The 15,503-nt window shown below is 42.4% G+C and overlaps 1 protein-coding gene across 7 annotated transcripts in view; it reads left to right on the top strand.

Moving 5' to 3' along the window:
* Positions 1-14,626, top strand: part of LOC127681705 (calmodulin-binding transcription activator 1) — a 49,531-nt gene extending 34,905 nt beyond the window's left edge. For all 7 annotated transcript variants that reach the window (XM_052178254.1, XM_052178250.1, XM_052178256.1 and 4 more), the window contains one exon: positions 11,300-14,626. In XM_052178254.1, coding sequence (XP_052034214.1) covers positions 11,300-11,363 — 64 coding nt within the window. In that variant the 3' untranslated portion in view covers positions 11,364-14,626. The remainder of the gene's footprint in view (positions 1-11,299) is intronic.
* Positions 14,627-15,503: the final 877 nt, after the last annotated feature.

Here is a 15,503-nt window from a genome sequence, read left to right as displayed (position 1 = left end):
TGGTTTTGCACCATGCTGGTGGCCTCCAGCAAGCATGGGGAAAGCACTCCAGGTTGTAACAGGATGGTGGCATCTTGGCACTGCCACTTTGGCTGCAGTGACTTGAGAGGATGTGTGTCCGACCACGGAGACATCCCCCAGCAGTATTTTTCTGTTTTGATTTAAATTACATGAATGTAATTTACTCGGACTAGCTTTTAGTCCAAGTTTCTCTTTAACATACCATTTATAAGCCAGTTTGCATTATGGTCTTCACCGTACTTCCTTAATCTGCTAAATAGGCATCCACACAGAAACTTAAGGATGACAGGCATCTAGGGTCTCACATGTGGAATTCCACTAAGCGGCTGGTGCCCCCTGCTGGATATGTAGAAGATAGCATTTCCTCTCAGTTTACCACAAAGAGCCAGTCTGATTGGTTCACAGTGGAGAGGGAACACAGAGGAAAAGGCAGCCTGTTGGCCCGGAGGATATAACATGCTTTCTTGGAACCTTGCTAGAGGAGCAAGAAGAAACATGAGCTTTCTTACTGAAGACTTAAGACGTCTGGGGCTGGAGGGAGAGGCTTGCTTTCTCTCTATAGCTGAAGCCTGGAGTCCATAGCGGCGGCCATGGGAGCTGCACGGAGGGTGTGTGTGTGTTTGCAGAGCATTGAGAGCTGGCTCTGCACTGTCTGCTCTCTCCTGTTTAACCACCCTCATTCCTCAGAGACCTCACATCAGGCGCGCTCTCTCTCTCTTTCTCTCTTAAAGCTAATATTTTAAAATACCTTGCCTTTGAGACTTACCTACTTACTCTTACTTAACACAGACACACATCTGTATGACCATGGAAAGAAACATGCGTAATAGCCACTCCATCAAGTAACAGAAAACCTTAAAGAGTGTGTTAGGGTGCTAGGCAGTCTCTAGGTGGAACCTGGGAGGGCAGGCTCATGCCCTGGCTGCTCTTCCAAGTCTTGGGTCAAGGTCTTCCTCCAACCCCAGCACTACCACGCTCCCCTGCCCTCCCTGCCCTAGGCGCTAGCACACGGAATACAAGTACTACTAGGCTGAACGAAGAAGTCCTGGCAGGAAATGGACAGTAAACTACAGGTACAATCTCATGCAATGAGAGTGATTCTGCACGTCCCCCCAAAGCCGGTCAGTCTCCTGTCTCTGTTGTTAAGCTATGCCTTTCAGTTGGCGGTCAAACCGTTATGACTTGGTAGAATTGCCAAGTTTCTTGGGTTGGTAAAAAACCTTGGACTCCCTCAGGCCACTTTCCTTACTTCCTCATGAGTCCAGTTCCTTTTTATTTTGCCTGCAGAATGAGAGCCCCCAAACATGTCCAGGGCAGAGTCTAGTAGATTTAGCCCCCATGGCCCAGAGTAGCTGCTCCACTTTGTGAGACTGGTTCATCTGGTCCAGACCCCAACATTGCTTTTGAGGCCATTGTCAATAAACCGGAACCTCCCTGGGTTAAGCTGTACTGTGCTCGCTCCATGTTGCTTACTGAGTCCAAACGTGTATGAGAAATGCAACGTAAGCAGAGCTACTTGAGTCCTTCATTGACTTCCGAGTGTGTGTTCTTTTCAGGGTGTGTTCTGTGTTTACAGTGGATGAGTCGAAGAATAAGATACTTAAAGTATAATTGCATAAAAGACTGCTTGCTAAAGTAGGCTGGATGGTGGGATCCCTCTCCTACCTTTAAACTAGCTGAGGAATTTGCTGAAGAACTCACCTGTCCCGAGTTCATAGTTTAACCAGCCCATCCTCAGGAGGCTGGCAAGGTCTCCTGGGAAGGAGAGTGTCAGGTCTGGGGCTCTTTCTGCTCACCATTTGCAGCAAAATAAAGAGCTCTTTCTTGGTTCAGACGGTAGGAAAAACACACAAGCAAGGCAGCAGGAGCCTTTGCGTGCTGGATGCACGGTGTGCGTTCCTTGCTTCCCATTTCTGTCTGTCTGTCTAACATATTTCACTATGGATGGATCTCTCTCCTGGGGGTTATTTTAAACTTACGTTTTCCCTCAGATGTGTGCACCCCCATTCTGGCTTGCTTGGTGTTACTTTCATAAATAGAATGGTCATGTTTATTGTCTCTTAGAAGCATTACAGTAGAAAACTTCATGACACCCTCTCAACAAGGTAGGTAGACAGTGGCCTGAGCAGTTAGCAGGACGCATTTCTAAGACACATGATCACAACAGGTTTTTAAAAGTTGACGGGTTTTCTTCTTGTTTGTCCCCATCCCTGCCACCACCCTTCTCAGCCTTGCCCACAAGAGAAACTACCTGCTAGTGTCTTTGGGTGACATAAAACTATTGATAAGATTTCTGCCGTGACCCGCACATGCTAATAAAGCTATTGATAAGATTTCTGCTATGACCCTCACATGCTAATAAAGCTATTGATACGATTTCTGCTATGACCCTCTCATGCTAATAGCTCTCTGGTGTTGTTTTACTGTCTAAAGCCCCCTGGTGGACCATAGGCTGTACAAAAGGGTGAGTTTAGCTGCCTGCTAGCCAGTTTCTCCTTATCTTCCATTTTCAATATTTTGCTTTTTGCTTGCTTGCATGGGGCTGCAGCGTAGGTATGCCAGTAAGTTTCACATCCATTCTGAATGAAAAATAAGACAAAATAAAAAAAACTAACCCTGAGTACTAACCCTGCTGTCTGTGCAACAGGAGAGCAGCCACTTATAGTCGGTGTGCACATGCATGAGAAAGTGAGGGAGGGACCTCTGAGACCACCGCCAAGCATGTTCAAGCCAGGCAGAGCGCCTTCCACACAGGCCTTCCTGCTGACGTGAGGCAGCGTTACAAGAAAACATTCAGCACGGGTTTTGTAACTACAGCATTTTGCCACATCAGATTTCCTCAAAACTGGTCAAAATTTCTTAGGCAAAAAAAGTTCATTGGAAAGTGCTAGGGTGGGAAAATAATCATTTATTTACAGATACTACTTCCCTGTCACCCTGCCCTAGAGCATTTGTTTCTAAACCTCTCTTCCCTCATGGTGTGAGGCAAGTCAGGATACAAAGCTGCCCTACAGAACCTGCTTAGGACATTGAGTACAGAGCAGAAGTCGTGCTGGATGTGCAGTGCCAAACTGTGATTCTTAATAAAAACAGCGTGAGGTACCTTGAGACCTCAAGACTCCACGTTACAGTTGGGAGTAGCTGTTCCAATCACAATTGTACTTTGCAGACATTGTCTTGACTAGGTAGCCAGTAGACACTGCCCATGTTCCCGTGTCTGAGCATAAGCTCCCAGCCTGTGGGTGCACAGTGCACACAGGAGCACGTGGGAGTGCAGCTGAGACACATTGGAAGTGACAGTGAAAGATGTCAGAAAACTTTTCGGAAGCTAGGGCAAGAACTCAGCAACATTGGGCTGGAATTTGGATTAACTTTGTTAGCTTTTTGAGAGGAAATTAATTCGGAATAACATGTCAACCTGTACAGGCTGCTGCCGTGCCAACTTAATGACACAGCAATGAGTTTTTACAAATTTTTCCTGAGTGATGACTTAAGTGTAGAACAGCTGTGACTACTTTAAATCCAGGAATAAGACAAACTAACCATGAACAGTTGCTGAAGGGAAAACTTGGAACCCAAACCAGAAACACAGCGATGTTGGTAACTTAGCGGTTCCCACTCTTAGTGTTACACAGTTGTTCACCATTGAGAGTGTCCAGGCCCCTGTGGTAGAGCGCCTCAGACATGTTTGCTTGAAATAGAGGAGAAAGTGAGAGGAGGTTCCACCTCTCCCACTAGAAGCCACAAGGAGCCCTCCAGAGGCAGGTGCATGGCCTACCACTCAGTTTACCTCAGTGGTAGTATCTTGCATGCTAAATGCAGTTTGTAGAGCCTGCTGAAGGGAACTGACATTGGAGTGGTTGCTCAAGCCCTTCTGAAGCTTCTTAGTTTCTGGTATGTGGATACCGATCATTGTCAAGAGCTCATTTCCTAAAGGCTATTTCAGTGCAAGCCCAAGTCCTTCCTTTTAATTTCTCTAGTGCCTGCTGCATTCTGCCATGAGCTCTGGAGACTCCCACTCATGCATGGGAAGCTGGAATCTCATAACATCCCTCATGCCTCACGCAGTCAGCAGGGAGCTTGAGAGAGAGGAGCCAAGAGGGTTTCAGGTTCCTTCTGGGATGGGACCATTTATCCAGCTCCTTACTGAGGAATGGCTTGTCTATGGCTTTGTGCAGTTGCCAGTAATATCTCCTCTCCCTCTCTCTTCCTCAAGGACTTGCAGTGGCACCCCCCCCTTGATAATCCCCCAAGTTGAACTTCTCCTTGGGACTGAGCATTCTCTCGGGTGTATAGTCCTGAGGTGGCGTGTCAAAGAGAATAACATGCATATTTTGTTAATTTATAAAGTACAGCAAACCAGTTATTGGTTTAAATGCTGAGAAGTCATTAAAATGTACAGTTACGTTTTGTGGTGCAGTGTGGAACATGCTGTTGGCCAAACTCCCAGGCCCACAGCAAAAGGACCTCCACAAAGGTAGGCGCCGCCATCAGCAGACTTAGGATACCATAGCTCATCTAGATGCAGAGTATCCCAGCTGCAGGGCGCCCCAAAATTACCAACTGTGTCTTTTCATTTCAGCCTCTTTGGAAGGTTGGGAAAGGACCAGTCCAATAATTGTCTCCAGAGGGCAGCTCATTGGTTCCCTGTCTTTCACCCAGGCTTAACTCCTGATTTATCCAATAACTGAAAATGGAGTTACCAACTTCCGATAACTGTGTGGTTTGAAGTTTTGGTTAGTTTGTTCCTTTCTTCTCCCTCCCTCCCTCCTTCCTTCCTCCCCTCCCTCCCTTCCTTCCTTTCCAGACACATTTTTACTTTAAGGGGAGAATGTTTTTTTCTGCATTATTTAAATGAATTATTTATTTTCAAGCACATGGTTAGTATATGATTTTTAAGGTTTGAGGATTTCCCAAAGGTGTATTAGGGAAGTCCTGTCTTCCACATGGACTGCCTGTGTGCTCCACGTGGCGTGGAACCACTGAGCTACACATTAAGGAACCAGTAAGCCACTAAGTCACACAACAATTTGGCCTCAGTATTGAGACATAATCAGCTAGAAATGCATGCAGACACAAAGCTGTGTCCCTTTGCAGATACAGAGTGGTTTTGTCCTCTGTCTTAAGGACAGTCCTTTTGTGTCCCTCATAAATGAGGGAGGACATTCTTTGTATATCCTAGACAAGTGTCTCCTGTTTCTGTACAAGGTAACAAGGAGGGCTTCAGAAAACACAGCCAGCAGAGGGTCCTTAGGATTAGCCTTGGTATTTAAATAACCTATTTTTGGCAATTACTGACACTGCTCATGTCACCTTTAATAAAGGTGGGTGGGGCTCTTCTACTGACATGGGTCTTCGTTAGAGGAAGAGGAGGTAACATGTTCAATCTCAGGCGTTCAAACCACGGGTGTTTTGAGAACTGGGTTTTCCAATCCTTCACTTTATGAGAAGCGACCAAGAATTTTGGTGAGTGGTTATCTCAGCCAAGCAGCTGTGCCTTCCCGAGCAGCCCTGGGAACTGCCTGGAGCAGGTTGTCACCAGGTTCTGGGGGTTACAGATTGGCATCAGTTTTGCTGTACACTTTTATCCAAGGGATAATTTTCTGACCCCACCCAAAATAGTAGTGCTGCATAAAGCTGAGCCGTCTTCAAGGGCCAACAGATGTGTTAGCCACATCTTCAGTTAAATGTGGCATGAGGTTTTGATTCCAGGTGGCCCCATGTTATCCAGGAAGTTGGAAATGAATGTGGAGCATGGCATGGAGGATGGGTCATGAATCTCTAAGTAATTGTGTTTCACTTGCCTCTTTTAGGAAATGAATATTTTTGGAACACAGTGGTGTGTGTTAAATTGCAGACAACATGCTCTCTGTCATTCTTATTGGGCCTCTCTTGTCTTTTTTATTTTGCAATCCAAATGAAATTTCTGGAATATGGCAAGATCTCTCTTTTCCTAAATTTCCCACAAGCTGTTGCAGCCCTGAGAGCAACAGGTAACTAACCAGAAAGCAGCATCAGGCTGTCCTGTGGTTTTTTGATGGCCAGCACTGCGAGGCTCTGCCTGCTAAAAGCCACTGACTCATGAAGCATCTCTCTGGCTGAGCGTCACCCAGTAGATATAATGAAGCGGCTTTGCCTGACACTTTTCCCATGAAGCCATTGTTCGCTAGAGTCTCCGCAGCAGGCCTCTCATTTATTCATGTATTCTCATTGGACATCTGATGGAGTCAACCCTGTGAGCTTCTGCTGGCTTTCAGGGCTGCTGCTTATACATCACTCCAGTCCATTTGATGCAGCTTTCTTTTTGTTTTTGGTTGAGACTGCCTCAGTATCTCAGAGTGTGAGTTATTTGCAGCCTGAATGCTAGGAAAAATCTCGGGATCGTCTGGTGGTTTGAATGGTCACAATTCAAAGGCTTGCTGCCCTGATGGCTGCACCTCCATGCTAGTCGAGTACCTTCCAAATTACTGATAAAAAGAGTCAGAAATATGGTCCTCGGGCTGCTGGGATGTCTTGGTGTTTAAGAACGTTTGCTGTTCTTGCAGAAAGTTGAAGTTTGGTTCTTAGAATCCTCATGTAGCTCCGACTCAAGGAAATCACACCTACACTCTTGTGCATGTGCCCCACACAGACACATACACATAGTTAAAAATAGAAAGGACTGTGCTCAAAGCTCTCCTTAGACGAAGCAATACCTGGTACATATAAAAACTTCTGTCCTATATTTGTCTATCGTATCTCATCCAAGACTTCTGTGTAATGGGATTCAAAAACAAGTACAATCCATTGATAGGTAGATCTAGATAGATGTAGGTAGGTAACTGGGGCATTTTAAGTTCACTTCTTTCTTAGTCCTATGTGGGCCTCACCTTTGTAATTCTTTAAGAAAACCCAAACTTTGGCAATCCTTAGCTGCTGTGAAACATAAAATTGGCTGAGTACCTATGCTCTAAATTGCATAGCTAGTAACCACAGGTATTATATTTACAAATAGGAATCCAATTTCAAAAATTGAGGTCTATGTTTACCAGGTTCATGTACTGAACGTGTGTGTAACACAGGAGATACCAAGCAAAATAGACCAGGCAGTTGATTATAGTCTGAGTGATACAGAAATGAATTATTTTTCCCACTAACATTTTTAGTTTCTGTCATGTAAACACATTTACAATATGAAAGATATAATCTGTTACAACAGATACATAGAACAATATCTTAGGAACCGTTTAGGGTCAGTGAGATAGCTCTGTGTGTGTAAGTGCTGGCTGCTGTAACGGTTTGATCCTCGGAATTTATGATAGAGGAAGAAAATGGACTCCTGAAAGCTGCCCTCTGGCCTTGATGTGTACATATAGTGCTGTGCATGAACGGACGGGCACACACACACACACACACACATAAATAAATGCTTTAAAGAAACCTCTTAAAGAATGGCAAACAGAACAGGCTGGAGAGATGACTCAAAACTTAAGAGCACCAACTGCTCTCCCAGAGGTCCTGAGTTCAATTCCCAGCAACCACATAGTGACTCACAACAATCTGTAATGGGATCTGATGCCCTCTTCTGGTGTGTCTGAGGACAGCTACAGTGTATTCACATAAATAAAATAAATAAATCCTTAAAAAAAACAGCAACAGGCATGGTAGTTAATATGGAAGCATGTATCCATTGTGGCTCAAGGAGACCACAGGAGCAAGGAAGAAAATGCAGAGATGATGATCAAACTTACATAGCTTTCTCATTGTTAAGACACATTTTAAATATGCCTTTTAATTACTCTGTCCATGAATGATAAGGCAAAATCAATTTTGAAAAAAATCTTTGGAATATTCATTTGAAATAACTGTTTCTTAGAATTTATTGAAAAGTCTAGTCCTTCTGGTACTGTCCAAATCAGCTTAGAGACATAGAATTTCTATGGAGGCAGGCCACATAAGTTGTGTGCTTCATTTTATATGCTTGGTGTCTGATTTAAAGGAAAATGCAGACACCTTTTTCCTCCTCATCTTCTTTAAGTACTGTGAAGCCCTCTTTGGTAATTTCAGCAGGACCGACAGGGCAGGTCTGTTCCCCACTCTGCTCCCTGTCTTGGTGGGTTGGTGTCAACAGGGTGTGTCTGCCTTACGTTGCAGGCTGTCTTCTTGGATAACAGACACATTCTTTATGTGTGTTTCAGGGTTCCAGGATTGCATTAGACCAGGTGCACTTTTGTATGAGGGTGGCTCCCCGTAACATTGTAATTAAATTCAATATAGTGCTTCACAAAACAATGGTGTCTTAGAATGGAGAAAACAGAATCATTATTACTTTCATGCTAAGTATGGTCCAGATCTATTTTTCATATTAAAGTCTTTTGGGAAAAAAAAAACACAGTATAATAGGAATTTAAAAGCAGAGCTGCTAGAGGCAGTGGAGAGGAACAGGATGGTTTTGAAGTCAAACAGACATAAGTTCAAGTTGCTGCTCTGATATTTATCAATTTATTTAGCACAAGCTGAGGCAGGATGCTTAATTCCTATGAATCTTACAGTCTGGATTTACAAATTAGAGTCCATGGCTGTATCTTAGTAACAGGCGCTCAGGAACCTTTAACGATACTGGAGTAGGATTAGTCTTTTCTTCCCCACACCATTTTCTCTAGTTCATCCCTTAACAGACTTCTGTTTAAAGAAAAGCCCCATGGCATCTCGCTCCTCCGATGTCATGCATAATTCCAATATAGTATGATGAAATTAATATACCTGAAAATTGGAATGCTCTCGTTTTTCCTATGTAGACTTCCTGTGTGTGTGGGCATGCCTTTTTCCTTAACTTGGTGGTCTGTGATGGCATCATTAATTCGTAACTAATTCAGCATTATGTAGCAACCTAAACCTTTGTGAAAACTTAGTTGATATTTTAACTAGTTCTGAAAGAAATAAGTGGCAGAGGCAGTGGGAATGTCTTCAAAAGCTCATCCTCATGACTGGTATCCTGACCAGCTGGTTACAGATTCTTTGGTATGATGTTGCCTAAAACATTTCAGTCTCCTTTTTATTTCACCTCAGTGATGAACTTAATACGTGTAAAGCATTTCTGATGGTTCTAGAAAGATGAAGGTCTGTCTCTGTGTTGATGCCAACAGATTCTGAGTTCAGACATCTTGAAACTCTAGAGGTCTTAGCAGTGGTGCTGTGAGTGAGTTCCATGCTAATGCACAAAGAAAACATGGTGTTTGACATAGCATGCACAACTTGCAGGACCCTGGCAGATGGGTCTGCGTGAGCACAGACACTGCATGTCTGGAAATGAGGTTGGCATCCACGCATGCCTTGCATTGTTCCAGCCAAAAGGGGTGTTAGTCTAGATGCTGCATGTTTACAAACTGAACAGAGACCTATAGCATGTTTCAATTGTCAAGAATCCATTTATCAAGTATGCATGTCCATAATCCCATACTATTCTATACTGCAACGTGGCACCACACCCTAGGACCTATAACATAGGCCTATAATCCTATACTATTCTATAGTGCAACGTGGTGCCACACCCTAAGACCTAATTTGCTATGATATTCTTAATTATTAAATGCATATTAAGTATACCTTTTTGATCTCAGCACTCAGGCAGATCACTGAGTTCAGGGTCAGCCTGGTCTACAGAAAGTGAGTTTCAGATCAGCCAGTGCTACACAGAAAAACCCTGTCTCCCAACAAACAACATCATCAACAGCAATAAGCATATTAAATATGGCTTTAAGAAAGGACAGTTTAGGAGATACACTGCTATTTGTATATAAGCTGTGCTAAACTGGACTTTGTGTATGCAGTAAGCTAGATAAGCAAGTTTTCATGTACGGCAGCAATTTAATATAAATGATGAAGGCTTTCTTCCAAAGAATATATATTTTCTTTCTCTGAAGAGATCACAACAGCTTTCATACTCCTAAGAAATTATTTTGTTTTAAGGTTATAAATCTAAAAGTTCTTAAATTGCTCAGAATATATGTTTCTTTCCATTCATTGCCAACCTGTGTGCCCCACCACAAATTTGGTCCCGCCCCTCCTTGCCCCACCACCACCACCAATGCTTCCCCGAATGTTCATATTTGCCTGAGTTTTACTGAATATATTTAGAAAATACTAATATTCATTTTGAATAACTTTTAATGGACTGGCATATCTTAAAACACTAGGAGAGACCTTAGATAGAGGCCACATTTGACTGATACCTGAATAAGCCCACTACCAATCAAATGTTTCCTTGTTCTGTCACTGGGGCATTGAAGGAATACCCTCAGAAACTCCTGCTTCTGTCTGGCTAAACTGTCCTCTCATGCCAGCTTCTGGGAAGATGTTACTATGTGGCAGGTGGCATTTGGAGCCTGTCAGACTCAGGGAGCATTGCCCTGCATTTGACTGTTCTGCCATTAATACACCTGCCATTGTCCATGCAGAGGGATAGTGTCATATCCTACAACACTTCCCTCGCACCTCATCTCATCAGGCACCACATTTTTTAAAGCAGAGTCTTATATTTAAAAAATGGAAACTGGAGCAGCAATTTATAAAGCTCTCCACAGTGTGAGCTCTCTACGGTGTGAGCTCTCCACGGTGTGAGCACTCCATGGCAGTCTTTGAGCAGACTCACTTAAATGTGTAGTATCTCTGATAAGCAAAACAAAGTCCCCATTTGGTATTGATCTTAACACTGCCTATTTGGGAGTTGTGAGAAGGAATAAGAACTTTAAAGTTACAGTTTGAAATGGGAGGGAACCAGGAACTGTGAGGATCCAAGACTCGGTAATATAACAGAGAAGGGGAGGGAACTCTGTGCAGGTTATAGGGTCAGGTTCAAGGTAGTCTGCAGCCTGGAGTCTGAGTGAAATAATGATTCAGTCCCTGGGTGTACTCAGAGCCAAACAAATTGTGTGCTGATTCCCTAGTTTATATCACATGGAACTCTGGGGGTATATAGCAGTCCATCCGACAGAGGAACAAGTTCCTCAAGTAATTAAATGTTCCCAAGCTGTAAGTGTCACCCTTTATTCAGAACAACAGAACAAATAGCTTTGCTCTCTTCTTGGAGCGCCCCTTGTAAAACGTGCACATGTTTTTACATAGTGTCACATCTTCCTCTTTGGATATTCTCCCAACAATTTCACAAGTTCTCCTGTTGTCGGTCTTCAGAAGGGGCTTGTCTGGGCATCTCATTTCGGGGGGACAGCCCCTCTCCTTTATCTGGTCACAGTTTCACTCTGTAGTTATCACCTGGTGTTGTGTTTTGTTTCTCTTCCAGAGTGAAAGAATTGAAAAAGGCCAAGGAACTTGAAGACATACAGCAGCATCCCTTAGCAATGTGACATTGCTTCTCAGACTCTTTCCATTTCTGTTTTTAGCAGAGACATGCAACAACAACACACACGCTCGTGCACACATATACACACACACATACACACACACACAATCCCTCTGCAGTTCTGGGGAGTCAGCTGCAGGATTTTAACGAGAATGTTTGGTCATTACATTTGCACTCTCATGGACAACTTTTAATTTGATCAGCAAGACATCTTGGAACTCAAATCTTCTGTTGGATCACAGGAAAAAAACAAGACACCAGGAGGAACTGGAAGGGCTTCATCTTAGGAGGAAGCCTCTTTCCTTGTCATTAGGGCTGTATTCAAACATCGTGTGGAACTGTACAAATATTTATACCAAAAATATAGATAAGAACAGGCGGGGCGACGTCAGCCCCACGAGGAGCGCTGCGCCTGCACCTGCGGTGACTTCCAAGAAGCTGAATCCTTGGTTCTCAGTGGAGGGCTTAGATCACCCGAGTCGTTCAAGTCTGCCTGTCCTCATCTCCTTCACTGTTCGCTTTTGAGTTTCCGTTTCGGTTTTTTTTTTCCTCCTTTCCGTCCGTTGGTTCGTCCGTCCGTTCGTTTGAATCTCTACAGCACACTTAATGCAACTTTTAAAATCTGCAGGTTTTTAATGTCTTGTGAAAATTTGCAGAGGGGTGGGTGTGTGGTAAACGGGTAATGCACGGGAAATAATGAGAAACAGCTTATGGGATTTAAATTCATTTTCTTGCCCCCCCCCCCCAACACCTCCCAGGAACCTGCAAGGATAGTAACTATCCTGTCCCTTCTCATGGTCAGCACTTTAGTTTGTCTGCCCCACTCTCTTGAAGTGAGGATTACTTAAGACTTGGTAACGCATGTAGCCTTTTTTAGTAACCTTGGAAACTGTAGTAATTCCAAGGGATCATAAACCTTGCCTGGACATTTGCCACCTAAACGACCAGTGTGGTGCTGCATTCTGGCCAGTAAATTCCATGTTTTGGCTCTATCTCATCCAAACGGAGTGGTTTCTGTGTATATACAAAAGGTAGAAATGAAGAAGAAGAAAAAAAAGCAAGAAAATATTTGAAAGGGGTTATATTAATTGCTAAATATTTTATTCAGAGAGGTCAATAACATGGCAAGATGAAATTATTTGTATAGTTTTGTCTGAATGAGCGAGAACAATGTGGATGTATTGTTTGTATATATTGTATATATTAAAACAAAGATGTGCATGAAATCAAGAAAAAGAACAAAAGCAAAGCATTAGTGGCTATGGTCTGTAAAATGAAACAAAAAAAACTTTATTTCACTATAAGAGTACTTTATTTTAAATGTTCTGTAGAAGAACATTTTGCTAAAGCATGACCTGCAAAAAATAAAAAAGGAGCTACTGTATTTAGACTTAGGAAAAGAGGCAGAGTAGCATTACTTAAAAAAAAAAAAAAAAGGATATGTTTACATTTAATTTTGGCTATCAGGAGTTTATTTTATTTTATTTAAAAAAAATTTTTTGCCAAAGGTGCCAAGTAATGTGAATGCTAATATTGCTTATGAAAATTAAGTTACTTTTGCAAAATAGATAATCATAAGATGAATCCTTAGAGACCTTAACACCATCCACTCACACCAACAAAGAACATTAGGATGATCAATGTTTAACAAAAAAAAAAAAAAAAATTTAGGACAAAATGAGAAAAACAACATGTTTTCATATCTCCTGCTGGAAATTTTTTAAAAAATGAATAAAAATTGCTCACTCGACAAAATAAAAGCAAAACCCGGTGGAGATTGGTGTTGACGGAAGGGTGCCACGGTACAGTACTTTCCAGGTAATGAGGAGCCAAAGAAATCCAATGCTTTCAAAGCTAACCTATGAGAGAACCAATTTTACATTTGCTAATGCCAGTTTAAAATTCCCAGGTTAAGTGTGAGAATTGGTTGGTATGAGATTCTTTTTTTTTTTTTTATAAAAAAAAAAAAAAAACAAACCAACATGGTTCTGGCTGCCAACCGTGAGTTAAAACTCGAGGCTTGTTGTGAAGCCTAAAAATATTCACAAATGAGCTTTAAGCTGGTGTCTTCAGAAGGAAGGTAGAAACAAAAGGATTGTGGTTAAAAAAAATAAAAACTGGGGTCAGTGCTCTCGGTGCCTTTTCTATAATTGTACTTGTTTTTTAATTACTTCCTTTCACTGCCAACCTCAAATTACTGTACAGTACATGTCTTTCTGCTTGTGATCAGCTTGGAACAGCAACAGCCCCACAGCTAGGAGCCACCTGTACATTTGTAATCTGACCCGACCCAATTTTGTTTTTACATGTGTGGGTTATGTTGCAGCTGTTGCAATCCTCAACCCCCCTACCCCCGCCCCTGCCATATCTATTATTTTACACAATTTGACCTGTCTGAGGACACTGAGTAATTTACATAAACAATTGTATTCATAACAGGAAATAGAATGTAAAGCCAGCTCTTTTCAGAATATCCTATCTCAATCATGGATTTGGATACATTTCCTCCATTGCTTATGGTTCAGATGACCAATCATTTGACCAGAGCAAAGACCTCAGTGGATTTGCTTCAACCCTCACATTTTTTTTTAAATGTCTCACATGCCACATTAGCTGAATAAGTTAGAAAATTTTGGAAGATAGAGACTTACATAGAATTAGGAAGTTCTTATGGAGGGGATAGAAGTAGGGTCAAAACCTACCAGTACAACTGTGAATTCTAGGTGAGGTCGAAGCGTACTTCCACTGACACAAAGCATTTCTGACCACCTTTTGATTGTGACTCTTAATTTTGAATATAAGGTGATAGGTAGGCGCAGCTTTCTTGGATAATCTGAATTCCCAAGTGCCAGGAGTAGGATTTCATGATAAAATTAATAGCTAATCTTATTCTGTCTCCTGAAGATTTAATTGCTATCCTTGTTACCCATTCAAAATCAGCTGTACTGTGTGAATGAAATAAAGACATTAAGACGAACCCCTTTCTGGCTGCACGGTCGCTTATGGCAGTTCCACACAGTAGTTGGCGCCCAACGGGGGGTCCCTGAGACTTGCATGTAAAACTAGTCTAGATGTCTTCTTTTTTTGTAAGTTTTATTTTTGTAATTGTGCATGTAAAGCATCATTGATTCAATGGATCTGTTGAAGAACTCAGCTGCTGGAAACCATGCAAAATGTTTTGAATTGCCCTTAAAAATATGGAAAATGTTTTCTGAATGCTTTATATTCTTTCTGCTGTAAATTAAAAATGAAGAAAATTTCCCCATATTATCTGTGTTTTGCTTTAACATGACCTGAAATCCAAGGTGTTGAGGGTTAGGTCATAGTTAGAACTCAAAAAGTATTTTTTTACTTTCCACATGCAGTGTTCTCCCACCCAGTGTTTCACTCAGAGCCACTTTCCCAAAGCACTTACTTTCTACTTACCTTGCCTGGTTCCTTAACACCATGCAGTCACTTGGAAGATAAGGATCTCAATGTTTAATTAACCTTTCTCATGTAGCTCAGAGTACCCATGAATTCACAACACTTAAGTTTAAGGATGACCTTGAACCTCTTAACCTTTTACCTAAGAGACTTTTGTTGAGATTATGGATGTGCCAGCAGGCTGGGTCTTAAGTCGTTCTGGGGATCAGACCCAGTACTGTGTGTTAGGCAGGCACCCTGCTAACTAAGCCACACTCTTCAGTTTACTGGGTGGTTTATTTTTGTTTTTAAAGACCTTTTCCAGCTTACCTCACAAAGGCCTCCCTGCCAGGTATTCTTCGTCACTGTTCCAGTCCTCTTCCCTACAGTCTGAATCTCTTCGGGACTTCACTTCTGATCCAGCTCAGAACTAGTGCCTGTTTCACACTCTGAACCTCCTGCCAGGAGCCCACTGCATTTTCTGTTCACTGTTTAAGCCCAGCCACACACTCTCCAGCTGGTCTGTACTTGATGTCTCATTCCTCCTGCCCAGAATGTTTTTTTATAGCTACTAGTCAACCTAGTACCCACTGGCGTGGCGCTCTTTATTGCAACACTCTCACACACACACACCCCTCTGGGAGTTACCATGCTGAAATGGAAAAATACCTTTGTGTATTTCATTTAGTGAATCCACCAACTGAGCTTATTTAGTCTGTTTTAGAGACTGCTGGGATAC

The sequence above is a fragment of the Apodemus sylvaticus genome, chromosome 3 (assembly GCF_947179515.1).
Source record: "Apodemus sylvaticus chromosome 3, mApoSyl1.1, whole genome shotgun sequence".
Taxonomy (NCBI): Eukaryota; Metazoa; Chordata; class Mammalia; order Rodentia; family Muridae; genus Apodemus; species Apodemus sylvaticus.
The sequence above is the reverse complement of the archived record's forward strand: the minus strand, read 5'-3'. Positions and strand labels throughout refer to the sequence as shown.